The sequence below is a fragment of the Leptopilina heterotoma genome, unplaced genomic scaffold (genome assembly GCF_015476425.1).
Source record: "Leptopilina heterotoma isolate Lh14 unplaced genomic scaffold, ASM1547642v1 Lhet_275, whole genome shotgun sequence".
Taxonomy (NCBI): Eukaryota; Metazoa; Arthropoda; class Insecta; order Hymenoptera; family Figitidae; genus Leptopilina; species Leptopilina heterotoma.
This window is the reverse complement of record NW_025110983.1, coordinates 1,443,353-1,458,757: the sequence shown is the minus strand read 5'-3', so window position 1 is coordinate 1,458,757 and position 15,405 is coordinate 1,443,353. Positions and strand designations below refer to the sequence as shown.

General features: G+C 27.5%; 1 protein-coding gene across 1 annotated transcript; it reads left to right on the top strand.

Annotated features, from left to right (window-relative positions):
• The first annotated feature begins 334 nt into the window (after positions 1 to 334).
• On the top strand, positions 335 to 11,865 carry LOC122503989. The gene is made up of 7 exons (XM_043614810.1): positions 335 to 1,310; positions 4,779 to 5,033; positions 5,259 to 5,451; positions 5,540 to 5,750; positions 6,114 to 6,244; positions 6,540 to 9,066; positions 11,732 to 11,865. The coding sequence occupies exons 1-6, from the start codon at positions 943 to 945 to the stop codon at positions 9,057 to 9,059; spliced, it is 3,678 nt and encodes a 1,225-aa protein (XP_043470745.1). The 5' UTR covers positions 335 to 942; the 3' UTR covers positions 9,060 to 9,066; positions 11,732 to 11,865.
• The last annotated feature ends 3,540 nt before the right edge of the window (positions 11,866 to 15,405 follow it).

Sequence of the window (15,405 nt, the reverse complement as noted above, 5' to 3'; positions counted from 1 at the left end):
AACAAATAATATTACAATAAATATTATTGATATTAATTAATTAATTAATAAAAAAAATTTCTCGATCAATCTGTTAATAGTAGTTGTTTAATATTCCAAGTTCGGTAAACAAAAACAAAAATTTCAAAAAACTAGTTACGATAACGAGCCAATAGAATGCGCCTCCAACTCTCAACAATAACAAATAGAATTCGAATAGTACACCCCTCTGATTGGCTACTGAAAATAAAGTTTCCCCAAGTACAACATCCAATTGGTGGAAATTTCCCGCGTTTTGAAAATATCCCTTGATACTCGGCAGCACTCTCTATTGTGTTTGTTGTCTTGTCTCACAGGAGGTCTACTGCTTTTGGTGTCTCGCGATTCGCGCCGACTTCCCCCTTTATGGTTGTCGATAAAAAAAAAAAATTTTTTTTTCTCCCCCCCGATGAAAACAGTGTATTTTCACACTAAAATTATATGAGAAATTTACCTTGTGACTTAACATCGATTTACACGGCAATGTTAATTCTCATTGGAGTGTTAATTGGACCAAGAAATTACTCTATTTTCGTTCCAGGAACATCACCACGATCGCGGTTACTTTAAGTGTTTTTAGTTTTGTATATAATAAAGTGTTTTTCATAACCTACCCAAACCCCCACCACTAATTAAAGGGAGGGGGGTTAGAGAGTGTGCGGTGAAATAAACTGATATTCTCGAAAATAATGAGTTATGTTATTAATTTGGAAATATATTCGCTATCAAGCGAATTGGCTCGCGCAAACAGTAAGCGCTTTGCGCTACTGGCAAATTGTGCATTAGCTACAGCTGATTATGAGCCAATGGGAGTAGAAGCAGAATACCCGGGTGTGTTGGTGAAAATCTGAATTTTTTTTTTTTTATTAATTTTTTTTCATTGCTCTGGGGGGGGATTTATTGTATTTTTTGGGGGGTAGGGAAATGAGTGTTCAGAGTCATCAAGAAGCAGTAATGATTGTAACGGGGGGTGGTGGTGGTAATGGTGGTGGTGGTGGTGCTACTGCTACTGCTGCTTCTGCTGCATTTAATAATACGAGGGTAAAACGTGAAAAAATTGACGTCGAGGGGAATAATGTCGTTGCCGGTGAAGGCGCCGACGTCAAAACGAATATGGAAACCCAACAACGTGCTCCGGTGACGCCAATTTCACAATCGTCACGCGTATCAAATGGTTTTCATAATGAGGATCTCTTTAGGGACGTCATCACTGGGAAATTTGCAAATCTCGTTCATAATAATTCAACCACCAAACATGAGAAAATTCGGCTTATGATCGAAGAAAGCATTGGGTATGCATTCAGTTTATTTCTATTCGTTTTTTTTGGTTTAATTAAACAAATATTTGATTTAGACTGTGTTTGTTTAATTTAACCACACTTTTGGATTGATTTAATCAAATATTTTGTTGACTTAACCAAATATTTGGTTAAACAAGCCAAACACTTGAGTGACAACCAAATATTTGGTTAAACTAACCAAATCTTTTTGGTGACTGTTTTACTTGGTTGGCACCCAAGTATTTGGCTTGTTTAATCGCATATTTGGTTAGCATCCAAATATTTAAACCAAATATTTGGTTGTCACTCAAGTATTTGGTTAGTTTAACAAAAATATTTTGTTAATTCACCCAAATATTCGGTTAAATCACTTGAATATTTATTTTCTTTAACTAACCAAACATTTGGGTGATTTATAGTCAAATACTTGAATCATAACCAAATGTTTGGTTAAACTGACCAAATCTTTTGGGGCAAAAAAATTTAGGTGAGTTAACCGAATATTTGGGTGGCAACCAAATATTTGGTAAAGCTAACTAAATCTTTTGGTTATCCAATATTTAGGTGATTTAACCAAATATGTGGTTAAATAAACCAAATATCGGATGGCAAGCAAATATTTGGTAAAATTAACTAAATCTTTTGGTGATCAAATATTTAGGTGATTTAACAAAATATGTGGTTAAACTAACCAAATCTTTTGGTGACTTATTCAAATATTTTGTTAAACAATCCAAATATTTGGGTGATTTAACCAAATATTTAGGCAACTAACCTAATTATTTGAGAAATGCAAAAAAAATGGTGGGTAAGGTAACCAAATATTTTGGTATCTTAACCAATTTTTTGCGCAATTTAAACAAACCTTAGAACAGCGTAACTAAATATTTCGCTAATTTCGACAAATTTTCGAGATATTTTCTCCTAATTATTTGACAAAAACAACCATTTCTTTGGCTTATTTTAATAAATATACTGTTATATTAACATAATGCCAACATTTGGGTAGTATAACCAATTTTTTAAATATTTTAAACAAGTGTTTGAGCAATTTAGCCAAATATTTGGTTAATTTAATCAACTTTTTATCAATTTAAACAAAAATTTGGGAAGTATAACCAAGTATTCGATTATTTTGGCTAATTTTAATAAATTCAATTACATTAACATAATTAGCCAAACATTTGGGTAGTATAGTCAAATTTTTTTGGATAAAGTTAATTAGGTGTTTGTGGCATTTAATCAAATATTTGGGTAAATTAACTAAATATATGGCTAATTTAGCCAAATTTTTATAAAATTGAGACAAATATTTAGGTAACACAACCAAATTATTTGGTTAATATAATATACACATTTTTGGTTTATTTCTCCAAATATTTGACTTATGCTCAAAAACCAATTGTTTGGCTATAATTTTAATAAATTTACTTCTATTAAAATAATTCCTAAATTTTGGTTGTATAATTAAATTTTTTGGATAATTTAATTAAGTGTTTGTGGCATTTAGCCAAATATTTGTGTAAGTTAACCAAATATATGGTTAATTTAACTAAATTTTTGTTCAATTAAGACAAATATTTGGGTAGCAGAACCAAATATTTTCGTAATTAAGTCAATTTTTTACAATTTACAAATATTCGTGTGGTATAAACAAATATTTAGCAAAATTTAAACAAAGTTCTTTGGGTCATTTATCTAAATATTTGTTTAATGCAACCAAATGTTTGTCTGCTTTTAATTAATTAAATTATATTAACATAATTAGCCAAACATTTAGGTAGTCTAACCAAATTTTGTTTGATAAGTTAATGTTTCTGTTTGTGCAATTTAGCCTAATATTTGGGTAATTTAGCTACATTTTTATATAATTTAACCAAATATTTGGATAATTTAGCTAATTTTTTGAGTAATTTATCTAAAAATATTTAAGTTAATTAAATATTTGAGTAATTTAACTTCATTTTTGGGCAATTTTATCAAATATTTGGGTAATTAAGCTACATTTTTGTGCAATTTAACTTATTTGGTTATTTTACCCAAAATTATATGAAATTTAAATATATACGAAACTGAACTAAATATTTGGGTAATTTAGCCAATTTGAGATCATTTAGTTATATATCGACATAATTAGCCAAATATTTGAGTAGTATGACCAAATTATCAATAATTTTAGCAAATGTTTGTGTAGTTTAGCCAAATATTTCTTTAGGATAACTAAATGTTTGGTTAATCTAACTAAATGTTTATCTAATGATTAAAAATATTTTGATAATATAACCAAATATTTGACTAATTTTACTAATTTTTTTTTTTTGAATAAATTTAACTGAATATTTGACCAAATTTTTGTGTATTTGTAAAATATTTCATTACATTAATATAATTGGCTAAAATTTGGGTAGGAAAACGAAATTTTTGCCAAATGTTTGAGTATTGTACCCAAATGTTTGCCTAATTTAACCTAATTTTTTTATGGATTTAAGCAAATTTTTATCTAATTGAAGCCAATCCAAATATTTGTGTAAAAAAACCAAATATTTGGCTAATTTAAACAAATTTTAATGAAAAATTAAAGAAATTCCACAATATAATGAATATAATTTTTAGAATTAAAGTCATTTTGCAATAAAATGAATAAATAAATTAAAAAATTTTATATAATTTTTACAATAAATAAATTAAAAACTTTCATATAATTTTTGCAATAAAAGAAAAATATAATTTGTTTATATATTTAATAAAACATCGAATGTATGAAATGCAAAAATTGGATGTTATAAACGTAAACTTGTTATTGATTTTTTCCCTAGATTTTATTCTCTATATTCTTTCTTATATCCTTTAATTGTATAAATTTTCTTTTATCACATAAAAATATATTTATATTCTTAATTGAGAATAATTTTTTCTCCCTCTATTTATATACATACAATTTTTGTTTTTCGTTATAATAATAATAAATTATTTAACAATTTTTACAAAAAATACAATTGTTAAATTTGTTATAAAAATAAAAAATTTCAGTAGGTCATTTGTCACGCGACACAATATAATTCATTCTTTATTGATCCACTTTGAATTGCGGATATAATTAATTTTTCAATTGAGTTCGATTCATAATGAAAAAGAAATTGTACGTTTTTTCTGCATTTATTAAAAAAAAAGTATATAAAAAACTAGGTTTATAAATGAAACATTTCCATTTACTGAATAATTTATTTTATTTCTAAAACGAAGAAATAAATTTTATTTCTGAAACGAAGAAATAAATTTTATTTCTAAAACGAAGAAATAAATTTTATTTCTAAAAAGGGGAAAAAATTTTTAAAGTCCCTGAAGTTAGCGTCGAAAATGGTATTTTTTCACAGAAGGGGAAAAGAATATAAGAATTTTTTTTCAAAGATTTCAAGGTAAAAAGTGTTCTGAATAATTTTTATCTCCCTAGGTAAATAATTTCGTTTTTTTTTCTTTTAGCGACGACTCGAAGTTTCGTGTTCAGGAAATTTTCTCAAAAGTGGAACAATTGAAAATCGAGGAAAAATTATTATTGTACCTGAAACTTCCATTGTCTCTGGCAAATCCCAGCGGTACGATAGATCCACTTAAACAGCCATTGAATCCATTGGGCAATCGATATGAAATTCATCAGACAATTATGTGGATCAAGACACATTTGGAGGAGGATCCCGATGTATCGTTGCCGAAGCAAGAAGTATACGATGAATACAAGTTCGTATTTCTATTTTTTAATAGAATATTTTTTTTGTTTTAGAACAAAACTTTTTTTTATAACAAAAACACTTCAATTATTGTTTTTGAATAATTTTACAATTAAAGATATTCGTAAATTAATTTAACAGAACATTTTTTTTTCAATAACATTTCTTCCTTAATTTTCCAAAAATTAATTAATTAATTTTAAAATGATTAATAGAGTATGTTTATTATTTTTAGTATGTTCTGCGTGAAAAATTCCATGAAACCCTTATCCACGGCGGACTTTGGAAAAGTCATGAAGCAAGTGTATCCAAGGGTACGTCCACGAAGACTTGGAACGCGTGGTAATTCTCGTTATTGTTATGCCGGGATGCGAAAGAAAATAAAACTTGATCCACCAAATTTGCCAGTTATCGCCGGATTACCAACCGTAAGTTTTAAAAGAAAAGTATTTTTAAAATTCAAAAAAAAATAAAAACAATAGAGAAATTTTTTTTTAAAAATCTTATTTAATTTAGGACGATAACGCTGAGGAGAATATCACCGAGGAAATGTTGGGCGCTGCATCGACACTGATACGTGAATGGGCTGAAAAATTATTGGGTTTAAAATTTCCAACACTCAGTGCCTTGGGTCGATATTTAGTTGATAATCTTTTCGTCGACACACGATCTTTGGCTGCTGTTTGTATTGTTTGCAATTCGGGAACACCCGAGGCTGTTAAAAATGGTATATAATCTTCTGTTTCTTGCTGTTCATAATTTCACTATTATTCGAAAACAATACTTTTTTTACTATAACTTCAATGATTTTTTCAATTTTTAAAATATTGAAACCATTTTTTTAAAATACTGTTTTTAAAGCATTGTTTTTTAAAGCATTGTTTTTTAAAACACTGTTTTTAAAGCATTGTTTTTTAAAATACTGTTTTTAAAAAATTGTTTTTTTATAACACTGCTTTTTAAAACACTGTTTCTTAAAAAAACAATGGTTTCATGAGGGAGCAATTCTTAATTTCTCCTTTTTCATAAAGAAAAAATTGCGTTTTAAATAGCATTTTTGATATTTCTCTATTTGTTTTTTGAATAATAGAAACATCAAAGTCACCCAGTGATGGAAAACAGGGAAAAATGCGCGAGGCGCAATTACAATTGCAAAGGAAATTACAACAACGGGAGCATGTACGCGACCAAAAGCAGCGACAGTTGGAAAATGAGTCGCCGGTGAGTTAATCGCTGGAAGTTATTCAAACTTATTCTCTGGTTATTAATGCGGATTTGTCGCTGACTTTTAAGATATTCAAGGCTCTCTGGTTATTGAAAGGCAGCTGAAGCTAACTTAACTTTAAGCTATTCAAAGCTCTTTGGTTATTGAAAATCACCTGCATTTAATTTTAATCTATTAAAACTTTTTGTTTACTACTTTAAGCTTTTCTCTTTGTAGTAAAAAAAAGTGAGCGCAAGCTATCGAATACACAAACCAAAAATATCACCTATTTTCTTTTTTTTTGCATTGCAGAGTCAGAACAAAGAAAAGACTGTAAATAATAACAAAGGAGGACGAAAGAGTAATAAAAAGAAGATGACGACGCCGACGACGACAACATCAATAACAAATCAATCGCCGCAGGATGGAAGCGTTATAACGTCCATAAAGGGTAATACGACACCAATTCCACGTCAAAGGAAAGCCGTACGTAACAACAGTGATTATGTCTCCCAGCAACCTAACTGTGATAACCTAGTGGTACAATCAATTGAGAGTGTGCAAAAGACAACAGATTCCCTTCCAATAAAGTCAAGGAATCAAAGAAAGCGTACTAGTGGAGGAACCCCATCACAAGCGGATTCCAGTCCCGAGAAACAGGCAAAGCACTCCACCGCCGAGACGACAACAACAACAACAACAACACCGCCTGATGATGGTTCGTGCACGCCAATCCACGAGAGCGGGAAAATTCCAGTGATACTAGCTAATAATCGTAAAAACTTTAGTGAAGCTGCCGATAGTCAGCCCCCAAAAAGCTGTGATATTGATATACAATGCGCGAAATTAAATGGTCGCTCAACTGTCATGGAGCCAAAGACCAATAATGACGAAGAAATTCCCCTATTGGAGAATTCGTCACTCCTTCAACGAACCAATCTCGGTACAATTGATCCCGATTCTCTCGATGATTATCTAAATGGCGGTAATAATTCCCAAGAGCAGGAGGAAGAATTATTACAATATTTTCAACAAGGCGAATCTGATCTTGAAACTGGTATAATACCACCCAGTGCCGATTTATCATCATCCAGATCTGATAAAGTCTCCGAATTACGTTTCATTTTACATCAGAATCTTAAGGATATCACGCGATCGGCGACGAATCAAACGACCTCGACGCCTGTTAACATTCCCACGAAGCAGAAGATGACAAATCCAACGACGAATGTGAATATTCGAAGGAGAGTGAGTTTCGAGACTAGTGTCATTGAGCATGATTCAATAACGACGAGCAGTCACACGGTGCCTCAGAGTCCGAACACAAGACGACGGATCTTTAATTTTACACCTATTTCGCCGGGTCCGCATTCGCCGATCAATGGTCGCGCCTCGAAGTGTAATTCCGCGAATGCTTCTCCGTTTGTCTCGCCCCGTAATACACCAGTGCCGCGATCGAAGAGTAATCTTCAGAATGGCTATCGATCCCGAAGTGCTAAGAAAACCTTATCGCGCTCCATATCCTGCAGTGTGCCATATACCAACAAAAATGAAACCTTCGTCGTGCCGGAGAATACGAGACAAGTCGCTCGTTCGCCCCTCGTTCTCGCTAAAACGCATTCCGAAAATGCATCGCAAAATCGAAATCAGTTCCCAAGCATCGAACCGCAGAAGATTATTGGCAATTATCAGGAGAATCACTTTAGGGAAAACCTTCGGGTTCATCAGGAGATTAATCGGGAGATAAATCAGGAGATGAATCGGGAGATAAATCGGGAGATAAATCGGGAGATAAATCGGGAGATGAATCGGGAGATAAATCGGGAGATGAATCGGGAGATGAACCAGGAGATAAATCGGGAGATAAATCAGGAGGTGAACCAAGAGATAAAGAACATCTACCAAGAGGCGAAAACCTACAAAACCCAATCAGACCAAGAAATCTCCGAATTACTAAACGACGGCAAACAAAAGCTCGAAGTCTCCCAACAAGCCAAGGACCTCTACAGTCGTTCGCAATCGGTCCCCCTCTATCGAATGGTGAATCCAACTCTAATATCCCCAGTGTCCACCACACAATTTTTAGCCCCATTCCGCAGTTTTAATCCATCCACAAGCAGTTCGATAGCCCCAACACCAGTGCCAAGTGAATTCACCGATTTCTATTCAATCGACGCACCCGACGATGCAATGTACCTCCTCGAAGACGCAAATTTCATGTCCGACGATCATCAACAATTCCTCATGAACGACAAGGAAATGTCCTCCGAGAATATTAACAATTTTCTCAATATTCTCAATGACGAGCAAGAAATCTTGTCGCACAATGGTCAGGGTGTGATGGAAACAAGTTCCCTGCTACTCGACAGTCTACCAAATTCCTATCTGAATATAACAAATGATAGTGGAATCGATGCGGGAATTGTCATTGAGAATACGAATTTACAGAAAATGATGCAATCGCGTTCTTATCCGAATACACCGTTGCCATTGCCAATAACAACGGGATGTACATTGCCATTCACGGAGGATAGTAGCGGTGCATCGAGATCTTATCCAACGACGCCATTGCACAGTGTACAGGCGAGGGAGCAATATTCGGAGAGTAATGAGCCGATGCTGTCGAGTCCTACGATTGATACACTTAATTTGAGGGGCGATGTGACGGCGACTAATTCATCGGAAAGCGTGTGTCAGAGTGTTGCGGAATTTCTTGAACCTAGCTTTTTGGATAATGTGGAGAATGGGGATTTAGATGGACTTGATAGTTTTGAAGGACTGCAGGATACCCTCCCACCGCTTTTCAATGAGGTTGTTGAGCCGAATCGCTGAAAATTGGGTAATTGAGTGTTTTTGTATTTATAAAGTTGGACACAAGTTCGCTTAAGCTCTTAATGACCAAATGTGTTGTTTTTCGACTTGAATTTTAACCTCGTAGAATTATTTAAAAGAAAGCTAAAAAATAAGAAATAAACAAGGTCAATAAAGGGGACATTATTGCCCTAGAGTGATAATAAGTACTTTATTGACCTGCGAGCGGTCAATAAGGAGGCCATTATTGCCCTAGGGTAATAAATACTTTATTGGCCTGCGAGGGGTTAATAAAAGGACCATTATTGCCCTAGGGTAATAAATACTTTATTGGCCTGCGAGGGGTTAATAAAAGGACCATTATTGCCCTAGGGTAATAAATACTTTATTGGCCTGCGAGGGGTTAATAAAAGGACCATTATTGTCCTAGGGTAATAATAAGTACTTTATTGACCTGCGAGCGGTCAATAAATAGAGTAGTTATTACTTATAAATCATAATGAAGGATTTTTTTGAAAAATTTTAATTTACAATTCTGTTGAAATTAGTTTTAATAATTTAAAAAATTTTAACGCAATTCTTCGAAAGAATTCAATTATCTTATAATAAATATTAAAGTTCTTTCTAGAAATTCAATTATTTAAAAAAAAAATTTTTAATTCTCGTCAACTTTTTAGTTATCTTTATAAATTATAAAATTCTTCTACAAAATTCAATAATATTCAGGAATTTTTATAAAATTCATTGTAAAATTAAATTATTTTCATAAATAACAATATTCATAATTAGAATTCAATTATTTTTAAAAATTTTATTAAAATTCGTTTTCAAAAATTCAATTATTTTCATAAATATTATAAAATTTTCCGACAGGAATTCAATTATTTAAAAAAATTTTTGTTAAAAGTCTTCTCTAAAATACAATTATTTAAAAGAAATTTAATAAAGTTCTTCGCATGAATTCAATAATTATTTAAAAAATAATTTTAATAAAATTCATTGCAAAATTCAATTATTTTCATAAATAATAGAAAAAAATCATCACAAGAATTCAAATATTTTCAAAAGAAATAAAATTCAATTATTTTCAACAATTTTAATAAAATTTATTGCAAAATTTCAATTATTTTCAAAAATTATTCTTAATTTCAATGAAACTTTTTTTTTTTTTATAAAATTCTTCACCGAAATTCAATTATATTCATTACAAGAATTCAATTATTTTAAAAATTAATAAAAATCTTCACAGAAATTCAATTATTTTTAAAAAATCAAAAAAAAATTGTGTTCAACATTTTTAAAATAAATTCAATTTTATAAATAAATAGCAAAATTCTTCGATAAAATTCAATTATTTTGAGGAATTTCTGAAAAATTCATAGCAAAATTCAATTATTTTCAAAAGTAATAAAATTCAATTATTTTAAAAATTTTAATAAAATTTCCCAAAGAAATTCAATTATTTAAAAACAATTTTGACCAAATTCTACACGAATATTCAATTATTTTTTAAAATAATGAAAATTTCACTTGAATTCAATTATTAAAAATAGAATTTGCATAAATTTTTTCGAAAAAAAATCAATATGAAACTTTTTTTATAACATTCTTAGCAATAATTCAATTATTTTCATAAATAATAAAACTCATCGCAAGAATTCAATTATTTTCAAAACTTTGAATAAAATTCTTTGCAGAAATTCAATTATTTGCAAAAAATAATAAAATTGATTTTTAAGAAAAAATAATAAAATTCTTCGCAAGAGTTAAATTATTTTTAAAAATTAATAAAATTTTTCACATGTATTCAATTATTTTCAATTAATTATTTAAAAATTTCTTGATGAAATTCTTTATGAGAATTCAATTATTCAATAAATTATTATTTATTTTTGTATTTAAATAATTGAATTCTCGTAGAATTTTCTAATAAAAATTGATTTAAAAATTAATTTTAGTTAAAGTTTTTAGATAATAATTGAATTTTAGAGAAGTTACTTATAATTTATAATTTTTAGAAATAATTGAATTTTGTAATGGTTTCAAATTAAAATCTTTGAAAATCTGAATTTTTCATACTTTTAATTAAAAATTCTGTGGAACTATTTTTTTTCAAAAAGCAAAATCTAAATGTTTTTGAAATTATTTCAAGTTTAATCTTCTAATATATATTCAATTAAAGAATTTTAAAATAATTGAAATTTCACGTAAAATTTAATTGTAAACAAATGGATTTAAAAATTTTCAAAGAAGAAATTTATCAAAAATTATTAAAAATAATTGATTTAAAGAAGAATTTTAGTTACAAATACTAGAAAATAATAATAATTAAATTGAAATGATGAAAATAATTTTAAAGAAGTAGCAACAACATTCTTATATTATAATATAAAATAATTATTTTATCACTTGGTCATCTTTAATTATTATAATAATTTTTAGAGTGAATCAGAATATTCTTTAGAGTCAGGGAAAAAGTCAAATTTTTGTCAGGAAAACAGGGAAAAACAAAATTAAATTTTAAATTTAAAAAAATTTAAATTTTAAAATTAAATTGCAGTGTAATAATGGGAACTTTATTGACCTGCGAGCGGTCAATAAAGGACACTTTATTGCCCTAGGGCAATAATAACATTATTAATTCAAAAACAGAAAATTAATTATTAAAAAAAAATTTTTTTTCTCTTTTACAGATAGAAGCAGAAAATTTTGGTCCAATTCACTGCCAACGTCGGTCGGGAGGAACTTTGGTTTTTCTGATTTTTTCTTTTTCCTCTTTTGGTTCTTTTTTTTTCCCCATTACTTTCGCATGAGTAATGAAAATGAAGAAAAAAAAATTCAGAAAAAAAAAATTACATTGAATAAATGTAACAATATTTAATATTGCTAGTAATTGTTATGAACAAGAGGACAAAAAAGTAATTTTGTACAAATTACGTTTTAGGGACTTTTATAGGCCTGAAAAAAAGAAGAAGAAGAAGAAGTATGAAAAATCTGCCTCAGAGTGCAGGAAAAAAATTTTTGTTACCAATGATTGGTTTTCAAAAGAAAAGAAAAAGAATAAGAATAAGAAAAGAAGTTAATTTTAATATGGAAATATAAACCGTGGCTTTTCTGTGGTAAAAAAAATACTCACGATAGTTTTTCCAATTTGATTTCTTTTTTTTATGAAAAAAAAGACAAAATTCATTTTTTTAATTGTGAAAAAAAATAACTCTCCACTTTTTCCTAGTAAAGGAAAAATTCTGCTTTTGTCGACAAAGAGAAAAAATGATAAATTTTCGACCAAATTTTGATGGTTTTTATTTTAAATGTAAAGTTTTAACAAAAAAAAAAAAAAAAAAAAATGAAAAAAAGAGACGAACAAAAACAAAACGTATTTTTGTCTACAAAAGCATGTATTTAAATGTTAAAAATTCGTAAATTTATGGTTAGTATTAAAAATATTTTGTCTCGGACTAATTTGTTACCAATGCAATTTTGTTTGAAAAAATTTTGTTCTAAAATTATGTTTTTTAAAAATTATTTTGTTAAAATTAATTTTGTTTCAAAATAATGATTTGGCTCAAAATTAATTTTATTTAAAAATATTTTGTTTCAAATAATAATTTAGCTCAAAATTATTTTATTTTAAATAATTTTGTTTCAAACTCTTTTGTTTTGAAATTATTTTGTTTAAAACTTTTTTGTTCCGAAATTATTTTGTAGAAAATAATTTGCTTCAAAATATTATTTTGTAGAAAATAATTTGCTTCAAAATATTATTTTGTTGAAAATAATTTGCTTCGAAATTTTGTTTTAAAATAATTTGTCTCGAAATTATTTTGTTTCAAACTATTTTTCTAAAAAAAAAATTCTAAAACACATATTTAAACGTTTTTATAAAAAAAAATTCCAAAACACATATTTAGACGTTTTTATAAAAAAAAAATAATTTCAAAAAATGTTTTAAACAAAAAGCGAATATTTGTTGCAAAATATTTTACTATTAGAAAATGAAATTCTCTTTTGTACAGTTTTTTTTTAAATTGAGAGTATTTTATTTTAATTTTCTTTTATAGCAAAGAAAAACTTAAATTTCATTATAAAATTTAAGTGAACTTTTTTTTTAAAAAAAGAAAATTTTCGCCTACAATTTTATAGAATTAGCGAATCGAATTATTGTCCAAAGTTATAATATTAATTAATTTGGAAAAATATTTTTTAAAACGCTATTAGTCGTTATTAATAAAAATAAGAATAAGTGTAAATATAGTATTAATCGTGTTATAAAGGCACAAAAAAAATTTTTACCCTTACTGCAGAAAAGCCATAACAAAACATTTATTGTTTTCTCTTTAGAAACAAGAAAAAAAAAATTTTCTTTTCGAGAGAAAAGAAAAAAGAACGTCAAGAAAAAAAACTGGTCGAATATCCGTTTTTTTGTGACTTTTTGTAATAACAATATTATTTTTCTTCGACAATTATTTCTATATTGTTCGAAGAAATATGTGAAATGTAAATAGATTTATTATTTTTTTTTAATTATTATTATTAGTTGACTCACCTCTTTCAATGAGGCTAAGAATTTATATTCATCAATTTGTTTTCGTATTTTTTTTTTTTTTAATAAATTTACCCATTTTATCATTTTTTTTACTCTACATTTTTTGTCAATTTTTTTTTATTGTAATTTTTATATTTTCAATATTTTTTACTTCACCTTTTTTACACGAAATATTTTTCTTTTACAGAAAATTTCTTTTTTTCAGTGGTTTCGTTTTTTTTTAAAGAATTGTAACAGTTTTTTTTCTTTATTTAAAAAAAAAATTTTAGTATCGAATTTTTTTTTAATAATTTTTTTGTTTTTACTTTTTTTTTATTTTTTTGTTTCGATCTATTAAAGCAAAAAAAAAGTACCTTTTTCATTGTACGACGACAGTATTTAAAAAAGAAATAACACACACAGTGCAACATAATTCGCGCGATATTATTTTTGACTTTCCATAGGAAACAATTTTTTTTTTTTTTTTTTTTTATGAATTTTTCTCTGTCTCTATATTTCTCTCTAAAGTAGTTTTGAAATAACCGAAAAAAACCATACAAATTTCCCGCATGCTTCATTCTCCGTGGATATAATCGAAAGTAGATGAATTTACCAAACATATAGAAACTTGAATTTTGACGTGAAACATAAACTAAATAACAGACTCTTAGCACAAAATAATGAAAAAAAAAATAAAATAAATAAATAAACAAAAAAACAATAATGAAAATTGTCAGTTTTTGTCGTGGTGGCAATAAAATGGGTGCACATGTACTGTTTTCATATTAAATTGATTAAACGAAAGTAAATTGAATGTCTTTTGGTTTTATTTATGTAAAATCCCTCCCCCCTCCTATTTTAATGTCAAATTAAAAAAAATTCAAAATATCGAGAAATTTTTTAAAAATTTAACAGATTTGCTTCGAAATTATTTCGCTGAATTTGAATCTGATTAAAATTAAATTCAAGTAAAGTTAAAATTCAAAATGGCGGATCCAATATGGCGACTAAAATTTTAAGAAATTTACCAGATTTACTTGAATTTAAATTTTAAAGCAACTAAAATCTACTATTAACTATTTTCAAAAATGTTTCAAAATTCAATTATTTACAATTTATCGCTACAATTTTAATGAAAGAATCTCGATAGAATTCAATTATTTAAAAAAAAAATTTTTTTTCTAAAATACTTTGCAAATATTCAATTATATTTGAATAAATAATAAAAATTTCACAAGATTTCAATTATTTGAAGGACAGTTTTCAAGAAAATTTCTCTAAAGAATTCAATTATTTCAAAAAAAAAAAAAAATTTATAGTTGTCTTCATAAGAATTCGATTATTTAAAAAGATTTAATAAAGTTCTTCGTAAGAATTCAATTATTTTTGAAAATTGTAATAAAAATCGTTCCAAAATTTCAATTATATTTTCATAATTAATCAAATTTTCCAAGGATTTCAATTATTTTACATATAGTTTTCAAAAAAATTTCTGTAAAGAATTTAATTATTATTTAAAAACAATTTTATGAAAGTCTTCACAAGAATTCAATTGTTTTAAAAACTTTAATAAAATTCTTCGCAAGAATGCAATTATTTTAAAAATTTTTAATAAAATTCTTTGCAAAAATTAAATTATTTTCATAAATAATAAAATTTTACCAGGTATTCAATTATTTGAAAGACAATTTATTTAAGTCTCAGCCTTCAATCACAATTATTATTTAAAAAAGGTAAAATTAAAAACAAACGAAAATTTCGAAAATTCTTGACAATAAATACAATCCACACTTTCAAAAATACGAAATATGTGTCAAAACAAATTCGAAATATCGTCTATAA

Coding starts and splice junctions, on each gene's coding strand:
- LOC122503989 (XM_043614810.1), top strand. CDS start 943: ATGAGTGTTCAGAGTCATCAAGAAGCAGTAATGATTGTAACGGGGGGT. Junction 5,452..5,539: donor TTATCGCCGGATTACCAACC/GTAAGTTTTAAA, acceptor TATTTAATTTAG/GACGATAACGCTGAGGAGAA. Junction 6,245..6,539: donor AGTTGGAAAATGAGTCGCCG/GTGAGTTAATCG, acceptor TTTGCATTGCAG/AGTCAGAACAAAGAAAAGAC.